We start from the raw sequence: 14441 nt of genomic DNA on the forward strand, positions 1-14441 counted from the left end.
ATTTCTTTTGTGTCGCTGTTTGTGTGCTTGGGTGCTTGGTTATTATATATATAGGCGAAGGGATTTTATTAAATGACATTATATTGCATTATTATATTTAATTGATTATATAACCACACTATATTTTACACTTAACACATTATACAAAACACATATGAAACTGTAAAATGGAGCTTTTGGTACGGTATGTCCTCCCCTGTAGATTCTGTGAAATGTGATCCGTTCTCAGAATCCTCTTTGCGGTAAACACAACGTAGTAGGGCTGGCCGCTTTAATTTTTGCAATACATTTTCGGGTGTTCTCGGATGTACTGCAATTATTAATAATGATAAGAAAAGTGCTTGGGGCGTAATCTAATCACAAGACTTTCCAGCATGCTTTCATCGGACTGGCTGCGTTTGTGTTAGATTAGATTAGTTTAGATAGATTAGACATGTTAAGGTTAATGTTAACATTCCATAGGTTGTCTTCCTAAGGTGTGGTGGTAAGGTCCAGTTTGTGACGATACACTATCTTCCATTTACTAAGCAATCGAATCCAGAAGGGAAAAGATCACCAGTTGTGTTGGTCCGAGCCGGGATTTGAACCCCGATCTACCACTTGCGAGGCGGAAGCGTTACTACGTGACTCGGTTAATGTTTAAGGACCCTAGAAATCTTCTTGCTCACTTCCTACTAAGGTGAAGTGAGACGTAAGTTTTTAGTCAACTTCTGTTCAAATTTAATCTTTTTCTGATAGATTTTTTTTTGACAGATTGCTTTCTATCGAGCTGTCAAATCTGCAACAAAGAATTAAACTTTCTGCGAAGTTGCTGTGAAGTTTTCCATGGCACTTCGAAAAGTTTAACTCCATGTTGCACGCACACATTCTTACTTTTAATTTCTCGATAGAGTGATCTAAGCCCGATCTCACGCACACTAGCTTACCATTTGTTTTTGCTGGCGAGTACAAATTTTAACCTAAAAATCCATCGTGTACGTACACGCAATACATGCGCACGTAGATAACTCTATTGTCTGAAACACGCAGAACCTTCGTACTTGAATTTACTGGTACGTCAAAGTGCTGATATGCCAACATTACGTGCCCGATGGAAGTACATGCTGTTCACATAGATTGTATTAGATCATTAGATTCATGTAAAGTCGGTTTTTAATTTAACAATATTTAACAAAAAAGAACAGATATCCCATAAGGCTTTCTAGTCAGAAATTTACCAACACATTCAAAGTATGTTTACATGACAGCTGGACGTTTGTTTGCATCAGGTTTCCTATCTCTTTCTAGCAAATTTTTTTTTGTCAAGCGACTTCTAGCTGGTTTATTTGACTGACTGCCCGATATGTCAGCCAACATACTTCGCAGGGCTGTGACAGCTACAGCTCGATCATTGTTTGCATCAGGACACTATGACGAGGAGTTCGTCATTTTTGAGTTAAATTATATTTTTTTCACTGGGCCTAGAAAGCCTTATTAGAAATTGAAATATTTTACTTGTGGCAGCGCGAGACTCAATTTTGAGTAATTTATTGTACCTTTCGCTGACAGTGGGTAAAAACTCCACCGGATTTACCCTTCTTTTCCGGAGACGTGTACTGATGATGATGTCTGCGTACAGACCTCAATGATTGTTGACATTTTTTGACGTTTCGCGACTTTCGGTCGTCGTGTTCGTTTTCGTTGGACGAAATTTAGAGTTTGGCGTGAAATTTGTCTACATTTTCTGCATTTCAACGTGAATATTGAAATGACTGGACAAGAGGAAGTCTGCCCCATGCCGGAAATTGCCCAATTCATCCACGATGTGCGGCTAAAGTGAGCAAATGTTTGATTATATTAAAATTGTGTTGGTGTTTACCTTTGCAATGTTCAATTTCAGCAAAATTGTTGGTTCGCACAAACTCACGTCTCGAACGTTGGTCCTGCTAACGAACCTAATCTCCAAGTCGGAATGGAACACGGCTGAGTAAGTTTGCCTCTTGAAGATCTCTTGATCAGATTCCCTAATTGAAATTTCCCCGCCAACAGGAACCTGCTGGAGCAGATCCGCCGGCAGGGCCACTTGCTGGTGGCAGCCCTGCCCCAGGACATTGTGATTGCCAACACGGTGCGCCGGATTCTGAAAATCGTCCGCGAAGAGTACGATTCGGCCCAGCTGCGGGTGCACTACGACGAGGCCCAAACTTCGCTTTCGCTGCACAAACTGGTCACGCAAACCAGCGATCACAAGCGCGCCAACGACTACTCGAAGCCCCAGGAGGGACTGAAGGACGCCCTGCTGGAGCACCTGAGCGAGATCGAAACCGAGCTGGAAACGTGCGCGGAAAACTTGACCTCCCAGGCGACGGAGCACATCCACTCGGCGGAACTAATCATGACGCTGGGCCACTCCAAGTCGGTCGAGAAGTTCCTCAAGAAAGCCTCCGAGAACCGAAACATCGAGGTGATCGTGGCGGAGTGTGCCCCCGTCTGTAAGGGCCACCAGCTGGCCACCAACCTCGGAAAAGCCAAGATCCAGACAACGCTCATCCCCGATTCGGCCATCTTCGCCATGATGTCGCGCGTCAACAAGGTCATCATCGGAACGCAGTGCGTCCTGGCCAACGGTGGGTTGCGCGCCGTTTGTGGCGCCTATTCGTTGGCCCTGGCGGCGAAACACTTTTCCGTGCCGGTGATTGTGCTGGCGCCGACGTACAAACTGACGCCGGTGCACTTGTCCAGCTACGATCAGGACGATTTCAACATTCTTGCGAATACAGAGGGCGTGCTGGCGTACAATTCGCGCGCGGCGCGCTTTGCCAAGGCGTACAATCCGGTGTTTGATTACGTGCCGCCGGAGCTGGTGACGCTGTTTATCACCAACACGTGAGTACAAAAAAGTTCAAGGAACTTCTTGCGAAACAAATCCGCAATTCTGTTTCCAACTTATCTTAGGATAGTAACTTCACACAACGATATATGTTATATTCTGGACACATTTTTAATAGAAATTCCGGAATGAAATTGAGCGTGTTGTTATTTTTTGTGTATATCTTTATTAAATATTCGGTTAAGACTTTTTTCTGTGATTGCTAACTTTACTAATTAAATGATTTAATACCAAATTATAGAATAATTGTAACACTTAATTTACCTTAGATCCTAAAAACAATTATAAATAATTTATCTGAAACATCAAAACTCCGCTTGCTCTTTATTTACAGCGGTGGCAACGCCCCTTCGTACGTCTACCGACTGCTCAGCGAGTTGTACCACCCGGACGATAGCGAGCTGTAAAGCGCCCAGAGTTTAGGTATTTTGGCAATGTATAACTCTTTTGTTAATAAAATCTTTTGCTTTATGATTGCTTAAAAAGTTTCTTGTTGAACAGCTTCGCCCCTCTGTACGTGGTGATGTTGTAAAACTTTGACAATCCCTTGGCCGGCGCCGAGTTCAAACTCTCGGTGGACGCCTTCACTGACGACGACGACGACGGCGTTGCCTTCTTCAACTCGCCAGTCGCCGCCGTTCCGCTGTAAATCGGTTTCATCTTGATGCTCTCCTGCCGGTCCAGGATCCTACATCTCACCAGTTTCTGCTCGGCAGTCGACTCTTCGCCGTCGCTTTGGAATGTCAACGCCCGCGGGGGCTTCGGAATCGAGTTTGCCCTGGTTAGACCCTTGCTTGTTGGGGTGCCCCCCAACTGTTGGTCCTCCTCGGGAAGATCCCGCTGGCGTTGCTGCTCCTCGTCGACCACCGTCGAAGAGTTGGACGACGAAGAAGATGTGGACGACGAGTCGGAGCGAATCGTGACTTGGTTTGGGGCAAGGCGTGGGGTGCTGCTCGCACGCACGATTATGTCCTCCTGTGGTACGGCCTTCATGTTGACGTTCTCGATCTGGGTGGCGGAGTAATCGAGCGGAAGGAAGCCGGAAGAGGGGGTCGAGTCGCGTTTGCTGGAGTGACGTTGATGGGTTGGGCTGAGCAGAACCAGGCTGCGGCTGCGCGTTGGAGTAACTTCGACGATCCGGATGCGGTAGTAGAGGATCTAGGGAAGGAGATTTGGGGTGAGTATTTGTAAAATATGGTAAGTTGTTGTTTTTGTCTGACGAAGAAGAAGAAGCACATCTAGAGAAAATACTGAGCAACTTTAATCGCACGTCAAGTGCGCGAATTGTGGTGGTTATTTTACGGCCAATTACCCCACATAATTTTAGGAAATTTACTCAAAATAGAGGTAATACTGAATCATTTAAATTTACAACCTTCCAAAATTCAACTTTTTTTAACTATTTATTTATGGATGATGAACATTTGTGAGGAGTTCTGTTATCGTAACGAGAAAAAAAATACTCCTGTACAAAAGGCTGACGTCCGAAATTGGAAATTGATAACGACACGCGCCAGTCTTCCTCGGTCCGGATTACCGCAGCAATTTGCAAATTCCAAAAAAGTCGTTATCTATTTTAAAACAACAAATAAAATAAAAACATTCCACCCACCTTTTCCTTGGTCATGAACCGCACCGCTTCTTCGATCGCAATTTTGGCGCAGTTGCCGTCCTTCAAAAAGTCCGCGTCCGTTTCGGCGTGGCACGGAAACCGTTGCACCAGCAGCTTGGCACTGTCGATCGGCGAGTACAGCTCCAGCTCGAACGCGAACCGCTGGCTGGTTTTCGCCTCCTTCGAGGCACAAATGACCGTCCAGATGGTGCGGCGACTGTTCTGGTCCAGAATTTGGTACACGTTGAAGAACTCGCCGAACGTGCGGATCACGTAGTACGCAATCACCGACTGGAGCTGCAGGCCGCGCCGATCGTCGGAGGCGTAGTTCCAGGTTAGCACGATGTCCGGCGAGTTGTACACCTTGTCCTGGTGGTCCGCCACGCAGTGCTCGTTCCAGTCCTTTTCGCAGCCGTGCCACGAGCAGTTTTCCCACACCTTGCCCATGAAGCACTCGATTTGCTGGGAAATGAAGGGAAATTTGGTTGATTTTGATTAATTTATAAATAATTTATAGGGATAATCACGAATATTTAACATGTTAAAGATTTAATACTATTGTTATTTCAATTACCGATCCTCACTGTTTAAAGTACCGTAAACCGGGGTGACTTTGATAGGATTTCAATTTGTTTTTAGAATATTTTCCAACAGGTAAGGTTTTTCTCAAGATTATTATTTTTAAAACATGTACTGGGGTAGGACACACAAAGTCCATGCACTATTTTGGAAAAAAAGTTTTTTCAATAGTGTTTAGAAAAATAGTTACGTTTAAAATTCTTAGTTTTAATTCCGGGGTGACTTTGATAGTCAAAGTTTTTCTTGTTAAAATCATATTTAAGATGTTTAAACTTTATTTGTACGTTAAATGTATCATTCCTAATGTAGCTGATATAATTTGTAAGAAAAAAAATCAATGTTTATGTTAAGTTAACTACACTCAAACCCCGATGGTTTGACACCAACTGTAGTCAAACGAACGGGGTCACTTTTTAGTTTGACACCCCTTTTACACGGAGTTCACACACACTACCAAACGTTTGTTTTGATAGTGTGAGTGAGCGCCGTGTAAAAAGTGACAGTTCGTCACTTTTTAGTTTGACTTTGTCAAACCAACGGGGTACAAACTAAAAAAGTGTCAAACAAATAAGTGACCAACCACCGGGGGTTGAGTGTATTGGTTAACTAAGTTTATAAGCTTTTTAACAAAATACATATAAATTTCAGGTAAAATTGTTAAAAAGTCGGGATTTTGCCTGAAATTTGTTAAAACTTGTTTTGTTTATAAAATTATCGATTTTTATTGCATTTTATACTGAATTCGAAGCACGAATCACAAATTTTCACATTTTACATGAAATTTCTTTAACTGAATTTGCCTATAAATTTGGAGATTTTTTTTTATTGTGTTTCAAAAACACATATTATTTATTATTTACAAACTTATTTAACCTTCTCCTAGTGGAAAATTGCCCAAAGAATGCGAAAATGCATTCCGTTTTCCGATTGAAAATCATGTTCATTGAGAAAATCATGACACTTTGAGAAGTTTAAAATAATGACTTCCATCAACATTTTCTTAACTATAGTTAACTAACTTTATAAACCTTTCAAAAAATTATGAAAAGTTCTTCATGAGGTACTTTGAACACTTCTCTACCACGGTCAGTATGTTTCTGAACCATTCCTTACGTATTTTAATTGTACTCTTCATTTTGCGGAAAAATCGCAAACCTATCAAAGTCACCCCGGCTATCAAAGTCACCCCGTTTTACGGAATTGTTTTCGATAGAAACTTTCTTGTTCACTTTCAAAAAGTGACGTTAAGATACGAAGTCATTCTAAATTATCTGAAAATAAATCGTATTTGAAAAAGTTTAATTACCAATATTCATAGATTTTTTTTAGCTGTTTCAAAAGTATGAAAATTCGGTGAAGTTTTAATCTGTTAAAATATGAAAAATACAAAAAATGTGTTTCTACAGAATTTTCGGTACCGTTATCTGGGGTGACATTGGGTCTGTGGGTTGAGATTAGGCCATACAAAAATGCTGAAATTTGTATGACCCAATCTCACCCCTCAGACCCAATGTCACCCCAGATGACGGTAGTGAAAAACTTTAATATATTATCGATTTCGGTCAAAAAGGTTGGTTTTATAAAAATAAATTAAAGCTTCAGTAAGTTTGATTCAGAGCTTTTGGTACGGTATGTCCACGCATCCTTCCTACCTCCCCTGATGATTCTATGAAATGTGGTCCGTTTACAGAATCTGTCTCTATACGGTTAATGAATCGCAGTAGGCCTGGTCGCTTTAATTTTTGCTGCACAGTTTTGGGGTTACTCGGATGTACATACTGCAATTATCAATTCTGACAAGAAAGGACTTGGGGCGTAATCGAACCGCAAGTTACTCCAGGATGCTATCTTCGGAGGGGCTGTGCTTTTTAGATTAGATTAGAATAAAATATAGCTTCATTTAAAGAATTGAAGTCGAGAGCCCAGCTGCTGTTAGTAAAGCTATTTTTGTAGTAGGGGGTCATTCCCTTGTGGACCATCATTCAGTGAGGTACTCCTGGATTTTAGCTCCTGAAAAGTGCTTAAAAAGTGCAAAAATGCCTCACGGCAAGAAAAAGAGGCGGTCCTCACCAGCAGGATCGGCAGATTTGAAGAAGCTAAAGAATGCCGAAGCGCTACCTGCAAAGCCAGGCAGTTTGAGCAAGGACGCTCAAAAATTGTCTGGAAACCAATTCGCTACCCTCCCTGTGGACGTGAGCGAGAAGGAAGAATTTGAACGACGTGAAAAGTTGCCACCCATTTTTGTGAAAACATCGTCAACGGATTCGGTGCGAAAGTGGCTGACCGGGTTTATCAAATCTGGTGCTTTACGAGCTTCCATTCGCTTGTGTGCTGATGGACTCAAAATTCTGCTACCTACCAGAAAGGATTACAACTACGTTCGGGATTTCCTGAACAACACAAAGATTGAATACTACAGCCATGACGATCCAGGTAAACGACCCATGAAACAGGTCCTCCGAGGCCTGTACGACATGGATGTGAGTGTGCTGAAAGAAGAGCTCAAAACTCTTAAGTTGAACGTGATCGAAGTCTTCAAGATGACGAGACACAACAAGGACATCAAGTATCGTGATCAACTGTACCTGGTTCATCTCGAGAAAGGATCGACAACGCCGTCTGAGCTGAAGGCAGTTCGGGCAATTTTCAACATCATCGTGACTTGGGAACGTTATCGTCCAGTGCACCGTGACGTGACACAGTGTTCGAACTGTTTGCAGTTTGGACATGGTGGAAGGAACTGTTTCATCAAGAGTCGTTGTGCAACCTGCGGAGGTGAGCACAAAACTCAAGTTTGCAATACAATCAACGAGAACATCGAAGCCAAATGCTTCAATTGCGGCGGCGACCATTCTACCAAGAATCGAAGCTGCCCAAAACGTGCTGAGTTTGTAAAAATTCGGCAGCAAGCGACGACGAGGCACCAACCAAATCGTCGCAAAATACCACCAGCATACACGGACGTGGATTTTCCTGCTTTGGCGTCACCAGGAGCAGGATCTACTCGAGTGGTTCCAAATCTGCAGCCATTGCCGTTGAATCAGCGGCAAAGAGTTGCAGAGAATACAACACCTCCAGGCTTCAGTCAGCAACCGAGGAAAACCAACCAACATCAACGGGTGAAGGCAGTAGTGACCTGTTTTCACCACAAGAACTTTTGAACATTTTCATCGAGATGACAACAACTCTGCGTGGGTGCAAAACTCGCCAGGAACAAGTAAGAACTCTTGGAGCATTCATCTTAAAATACAGTTCGTAGTTTACTCGTTCTAGTGATTTTGAATATTTCAATGGATTTTTTTTTTTAGTTTTAGGTTAGGATTAGTTGTTAAAGTGATTTTTTTCTTTTTTACCCAAATGTATTCAATTCAATGCAATAATGTAAAACAATTTGAAGCAAATAAATAAATGTGATCAGTTAATAATAAAACGAAAAATACAACAAAGATGAAGAGCATTAGGCCATACCACTTATCATGTAAAAGAAATGTAATTATTATAAGAATGTTCAATAAAGACATATTTAATTTCAAAAAAAAAAAATGTAGTAGGGGGAAAGCATACAATTCCATCGTGCCTCTTATGTTGCCATAGAATTAATGAATTTCTAGTTATAAGTAGCTCAATAGGAAGTGAGCAAACAAGTTTTGCAAATTTATTTGTTTAAATAGGGAAAATCAGCAAATTGGATGGAGTTCGGAGCGAGTCAAACATTCAAAAATTTCCCCTAAACAGTAAAACTTTAAATTTTTCGAATAAAACGGAGGGTAAGAAGGGGATTATTATGCAACTTGCATGCACCTCGGAAATTCTTTCTGGAGGTTATCTCGATTTGAAGTTAAAAAACCTAATATATCACCTAAAAACTCAAAAATACGTCTAAAAACTCGGTCTATTTCTGGGCAAAGATGTACATTTACATCTAGATATCTAATTTTAGTTCACAAAATATATTCCTGACATAGTACACCTTAAATCGATCCATTACTTGAGTCCCAGCGTCATCAGGAGGTGTACAAAATAGTCTTGGAATGAAGTGTTTTGTTCAAAAAGTCCTACGTTTACTAGTGAAATAGCAAGATAATGTCCAAATGAAGGTTCTAAAAATAGTAAGGTCGACAGAAAAGCTACTTTTGGCATGCTATTGACAAATTATCATGAAAGTGTTCCGAATTTGTGGGTGTTTCGAATATGTGGGATGACTGTAGTTCTAGATACTAAATAAAACCCACAAATTAATTAATTGAAAAAAGGAGTATTTTATTAATCTTGCGAAATTTTGATGAATTTCCGTAAATTGAATTTTAGATTTTTTTTTCTTTTTTTATAAGGACAAATGTAAACATTGAGTGTATGTATCCCGCTTTCTCCAATGAACATTGTCACAAGGTGTGAAAGAGATACACTCAACGTTAACATTTGGAGCCTAATATTTCAAAAGAGCACATAACTTTTGTAAACAATAGTGTATCCCTTTCACTCAAATGACAGTTTACATACTTCGTCAAAAAAGTTATGTGCCCTAATGAAATGGCAAGCACGATTTGTTTATAAGATCTTATAAAAAAGTCAAGAATTTATTATTCAGCTGTTTTAATTTTATTGAGATTTTATAAAATTAGCAAATTATGCTTAAATACCTCCAAACCGAAGCACGTCTTGAACCTCTAATTCATTACAACTAGAATCATTAAAATAAGTGCAAGAAAGGGTGCTTTTTTTGCTCTCCTTAATTTCAACAACAAAAACAATTTCAGTATTTTAATAAAGTTCAAGCAAAGCATCATTAAAAGCAGTTTTTACACTTATTGATAATTCAAGAAAAAATATAATTCATTGCAAAATGGTTAACAAATATATGTTATATTTTACTAATCAATTTTATTAAAACACATAATTTATATTCAAAACATTAAAATGCAATTTGTTCATCGTTGATTAATTTATTAATTAAAATAAATTTTACCAAAAAAAGTAAAAAAGCTTTTTTTGCGTTTTTTTCAGAGAAGTGCTGATTAATGTTCTTTTAAAATCTGTTTGGAAATTTGTGGAATAAAGAAACGATTTGCATTTTTTGGAATATTCGAATCAACAATATTTTCAAAATTAGAGATCTGATATGGAAAACTTTTTTATTTGTAAACTGCTTTTCAAATGCTTGATAGAAATCTTGTAAAATGCTTGAATTAAAAAAAATAAAGCTTAAATGCACTGAGTAATTTTTGATCGATTCTGACTTTTTAACATTTTTAAGTATAAATCAAGGTATAAATTGATGTACAGTTAAAAAAAATCTAGTACTTAGTTCGAAAACTCATTAAAAACAACACCTAGTCTGTTTGTCCCATCTACGCATAATTATCCCACCAAGTATTTTCTCTCACGAAATCATTAGTTTTCCGAAGTATTGTGTCTTGTTTACCTGATGTATAGCTAATTACTAATAATAATAATCAACGACTACCTGGGATGATTTGGAACCTGTAGGGTAAATAGCGACACACGGGATCGCGTTTTTCTCAGTTGTATTTTTTGAACACTTTTTTGGTGCATAATACATCAGTACAGCTAATTTACAATCATTACAATCTATATATGACGAAAAAAAATCTCTCAAACAAGAAAAAGTGCATTTTGTCTGTTTGTCATAGTCTAATACCTCCTTTTTCTCATATTTATTTTTTTTACACCCAATTAAAAAGTAATAAACTTATTGGAATTAATTGTGAATTTTTCAAATAAAAACTATTCGACGCCGTCGTGCTAACTTGTCGTACGTCGCGTTTTGACGCTCCAAGGAAAACGCGTTTTAATGTTTGACCTTGAATAAACAAAAAACAAGAGCACGCAATGTAAACAATAACAATCATGTTTTGTTTGGCTGAACATTCTGTGCATTTTCCCGAAGTTTGGTTGAATTTGGTTGTCGAAGTCTCGAGTTATAGTTGTCAAACGTTCCTGTGTCAAACGCGTTCTGACCTGAAATCTCTTTGGCCAATTGTCGCACTTACATTAATTTTCAGGCTGTGTCAAGATAGCACGACAAGATTGAAACTTCTTTCATATGAAAAGTGACAATAATGCACGGAGTTTTTTCGGTTTTTATAGAATATCTCAGGATTGAAATCGATTTTTTTAGGATCTGTGAAGGTCGAATGATGAGGCATTGTGAGCTGCACAAAATGGCGTTCTTAACTCAATTTGGCCTAAAATCGACATACGACAAGTTGGCACAAGAGCGACGAAATGTAACCTTACTAATCAGGGTTGCCAGGTTGCCTGATAAATCTGGGAATGCCAGATATTTCAAGTGTCAGCCAGAATAAAGATTCATCCTTCTCTGTACCAGATATTGACAGATTTGCCAGATTTTTCACTTGATACCCATTTTGTGTAACTTTTTGATAAAATCATCGAATTTAATTGAATATCAAAAGAATAGAATGTGTTTTTTTTCTGAAAGAAAATGTAAATTCATCATTTTGAGGTCAGTTAAATCTTTCAATTCTACATTTTTTCCGTCTTATCCGTCCTCCCCTTAACCATTCAGAATTGTTAGATTTTCGTCAGATTTTCGCCAGATATTTCCAGATTTTTATCGATAATGTGCCAGATTTTTCTGATTTTAGCCTGTTAACCTAGAGACCCTAAATAGTAAGACTGGTCGAACATTGCTAAATCGATCTGGCAACGTATGTGCTGAGCTTGCCAACACTGCCAAGTTTTGTTGGGCGTAAAGGCAAATGCTCGTTTGGATACGTCAAACTCGTGTCTGTTTGGGTACGTCAAATTTACTTCGACCAAATGGTGAATTTGACACAATCAATTCAATTTGCACACTTTTAAGCGTGTTTTGACCGTTGTGCACATAAAAAAATATTACAATAGCAAAACCATCCCCAACCTCACCTTGAACCCGCACCGATCCTTGTGCCACCACAGCAACTCCAGCGGCAACCTCACCGTACATCCGCGGGCCGCATGGGTACACGGAAACTGCACCTTGGCCGCGATCGCCTCCAGCGTGTAGTTCCGCATGTCGGTCATCTTGTTGCGACACAGCGGACAGCTGGACAGGCCCACCTTCCGGCAGCAGTGCGTACAGATGCTGTGGCCGGCGGTGCACAGGAAGATCGGTCCGTACATCGGCTGGGCACACCCGGGACACTTGAGCTCGCCGACGATGCTGTCGTAGTGGTGCAACGTGATGCTGAACTGGCCATCGTTGTACACCAGCGAGTGGTGCTTGTCGGAGGTTCGGTTATTCGTTGGGGTCGACGAGACGGACGACGTAGATCCGGCCTCGACGTATTTGGCGCGGACCGTTACGAGGGCACCTTCGGTGGCAGCGACGGCGGATGACTCACGTTCGGAGGACATTTTGCACGCGGAAGAACACTCGCTAGCTGGAACGGCAAACACAGACTGCAACTCTTCACCAGCGGTTCAGCGGCGATTGTTCATCGCTATCTTATCAAGGGTTTATCGGGCAAAAACGATGCGGTTTTTTACGAGCTTCTTCGATTCTTGGTCAAGGTGTAAGGGAATCCAAGAAATCTCTGCAGTTTAACCATAAGATAACGCGTCCTCCTACACGGGCCAGCAGACCGGTTAACCTGGAGTTGTCCTCTGAACTGACCTGGCTGAGACGGATTGGGGTAATGGCTCAATTAGCAGGACTTGCAGAATCAGGGTGGTCCCGAGTATCCCGTAGTATTCAAAACACGAGATGACAGCAGGACCACCCTACTCTGTAGTCGGAAGTGTGTTAATTTTAAAGCTAATGGGATTAGCCTCGCGAAGAGAGTTGGATAAGAGGCTACCGCGTGGTCATCCATCAGGTGAAGCAGAGCGTTGTCGTTTAGCAATGGCGCGGTTGGGTTATGCCGATTTTCGATTTCCTTTTCAGTCTGTTTTACAATGTTGTTTGATACATTTGTAAGTCCATGCGTAGGGACATGGCAAAGTACATCACGCGGATTCACACGACTTCAGTAGAAGTACTTGAAGTGCGTTGTACTGAGCAACTTCCGACTGGAATTGAATCATAAAAAAAAAGTCAAACTATTTATGTCACAGACATAACCGGAATAGCGTGGACTACGTGTGTTTTTATTACAAAAATTTACAAAGAATACAAAAAAAATACAACATTTACAAAGAATACAAAAAAATATATAAAATAACTGCAAAAATTACAAAAATTACAAAAATTACAAAAATTACAAAAATTACAAAAATTACAAAAATTACAAAAATTACAAAAATTACAAAAATTACAAAATTACAAAAATTACAAAATTACAAAATTACAAAAATTACAAAATTACAAAATTACAAAAATTACAAAATTACAAAATTACAAAATTACAAAAATTACAAAATTACAAAAATTACAAAAATTACAAAATTACAAAATTACAAAATTACAAAATTACAAAATTACAAAAATTACAAAAATTACAAAAATTACAAAAATTACAAAAATTACAAAAATTACAAAAATTACAAAAATTACAAAAATTACAAAAATTACAAAAATTACAAAAATTACAAAAATTACAAAAATTAAAAAAATTAAAAAAATTACAAAAATTACAAAAATTACAAAAATTACAAAAATTACAAAAATTACAAAAATACAAAAATTACAAAAATTACAAAAAATTAAAAAAAATTGCAAAAATTACAAAAATTACAAAAATTACAAAATTTACAAAAATTACAAAAATTACAAAAATTACAAAATTACAAAAATTACAAAAATTACAAGAATTACATGAATTACAAGAATTACAAGAATTACAAGAATTACAAAAATTACAAAAAATACAAAAAAAAAACAATAATTACAAAAATTATTGCTTATTTCACGCAAAAAAAACGTATGCACGTGGGTGTACAGATTACGGAGTAAAAGATGATCGAATTGTTCACCTAGCGCTCACATGTGTTCCAGGACCAAGTTGCCTGCGGGTATGGGGATCATACATACATACATACATACATAATTATTGCTTATTTCACGATAAAATCACGTTTGGCCTTTTCCGACTGACAAGAACTTATGGACGCTTGACAGCCGCAGTGCAAAAAAAGTAGAATTCTCGGATCAGTTTTCAAAAAGACGTAAGAGCCTTTGATAAACAAAGCCCTTTGTGCATCGGTACTCGACCGATTTACGAAAAAACAATTTTAAAAATGCTTCAGATTGTTCAGCTACACGTCCTTCAAGTGCTCAAAGTTAAAGATAGATGAAATTTTGTTTCAATTCGGAGAAAAATTAAAATCAGTGTCGGAGGTCACACTGGCTCTTACGGCTTTTTGAAAACTCACCCGAGAATTGAACTAAAATTCAGCGTTGATTTTGCTGTCACCTTG

General features: G+C 39.0%; 2 protein-coding genes across 2 annotated transcripts; one reads left to right on the forward strand and one right to left on the reverse strand.

Moving 5' to 3' along the window:
* The first annotated feature begins 1643 nt into the window (after positions 1 to 1643).
* Positions 1644 to 3354, forward strand: LOC6049033 (translation initiation factor eIF-2B subunit beta). The gene is made up of 4 exons (XM_001865826.2): positions 1644 to 1815; positions 1880 to 1966; positions 2029 to 2865; positions 3204 to 3354. Exons 1-4 carry the CDS (start codon positions 1748 to 1750, stop codon positions 3274 to 3276), a joined length of 1065 nt encoding a protein of 354 aa, XP_001865861.2. The 5' UTR covers positions 1644 to 1747; the 3' UTR covers positions 3277 to 3354.
* LOC6049035 lies at positions 3324 to 12684 on the reverse strand. The gene is made up of 3 exons (XM_001865825.2): positions 11970 to 12684; positions 4482 to 4943; positions 3324 to 4027 (listed from the first exon to the last, which is right to left on the reverse strand). Exons 1-3 carry the CDS (start codon positions 12438 to 12440, stop codon positions 3338 to 3340), a joined length of 1623 nt encoding a protein of 540 aa, XP_001865860.2. The 5' UTR covers positions 12441 to 12684; the 3' UTR covers positions 3324 to 3337.
* Between the last annotated feature and the right edge of the window lie 1757 nt (positions 12685 to 14441).

This window comes from Culex quinquefasciatus, chromosome 1, assembly GCF_015732765.1.
Source record: "Culex quinquefasciatus strain JHB chromosome 1, VPISU_Cqui_1.0_pri_paternal, whole genome shotgun sequence".
Classification (NCBI taxonomy): Eukaryota; Metazoa; Arthropoda; class Insecta; order Diptera; family Culicidae; genus Culex; species Culex quinquefasciatus.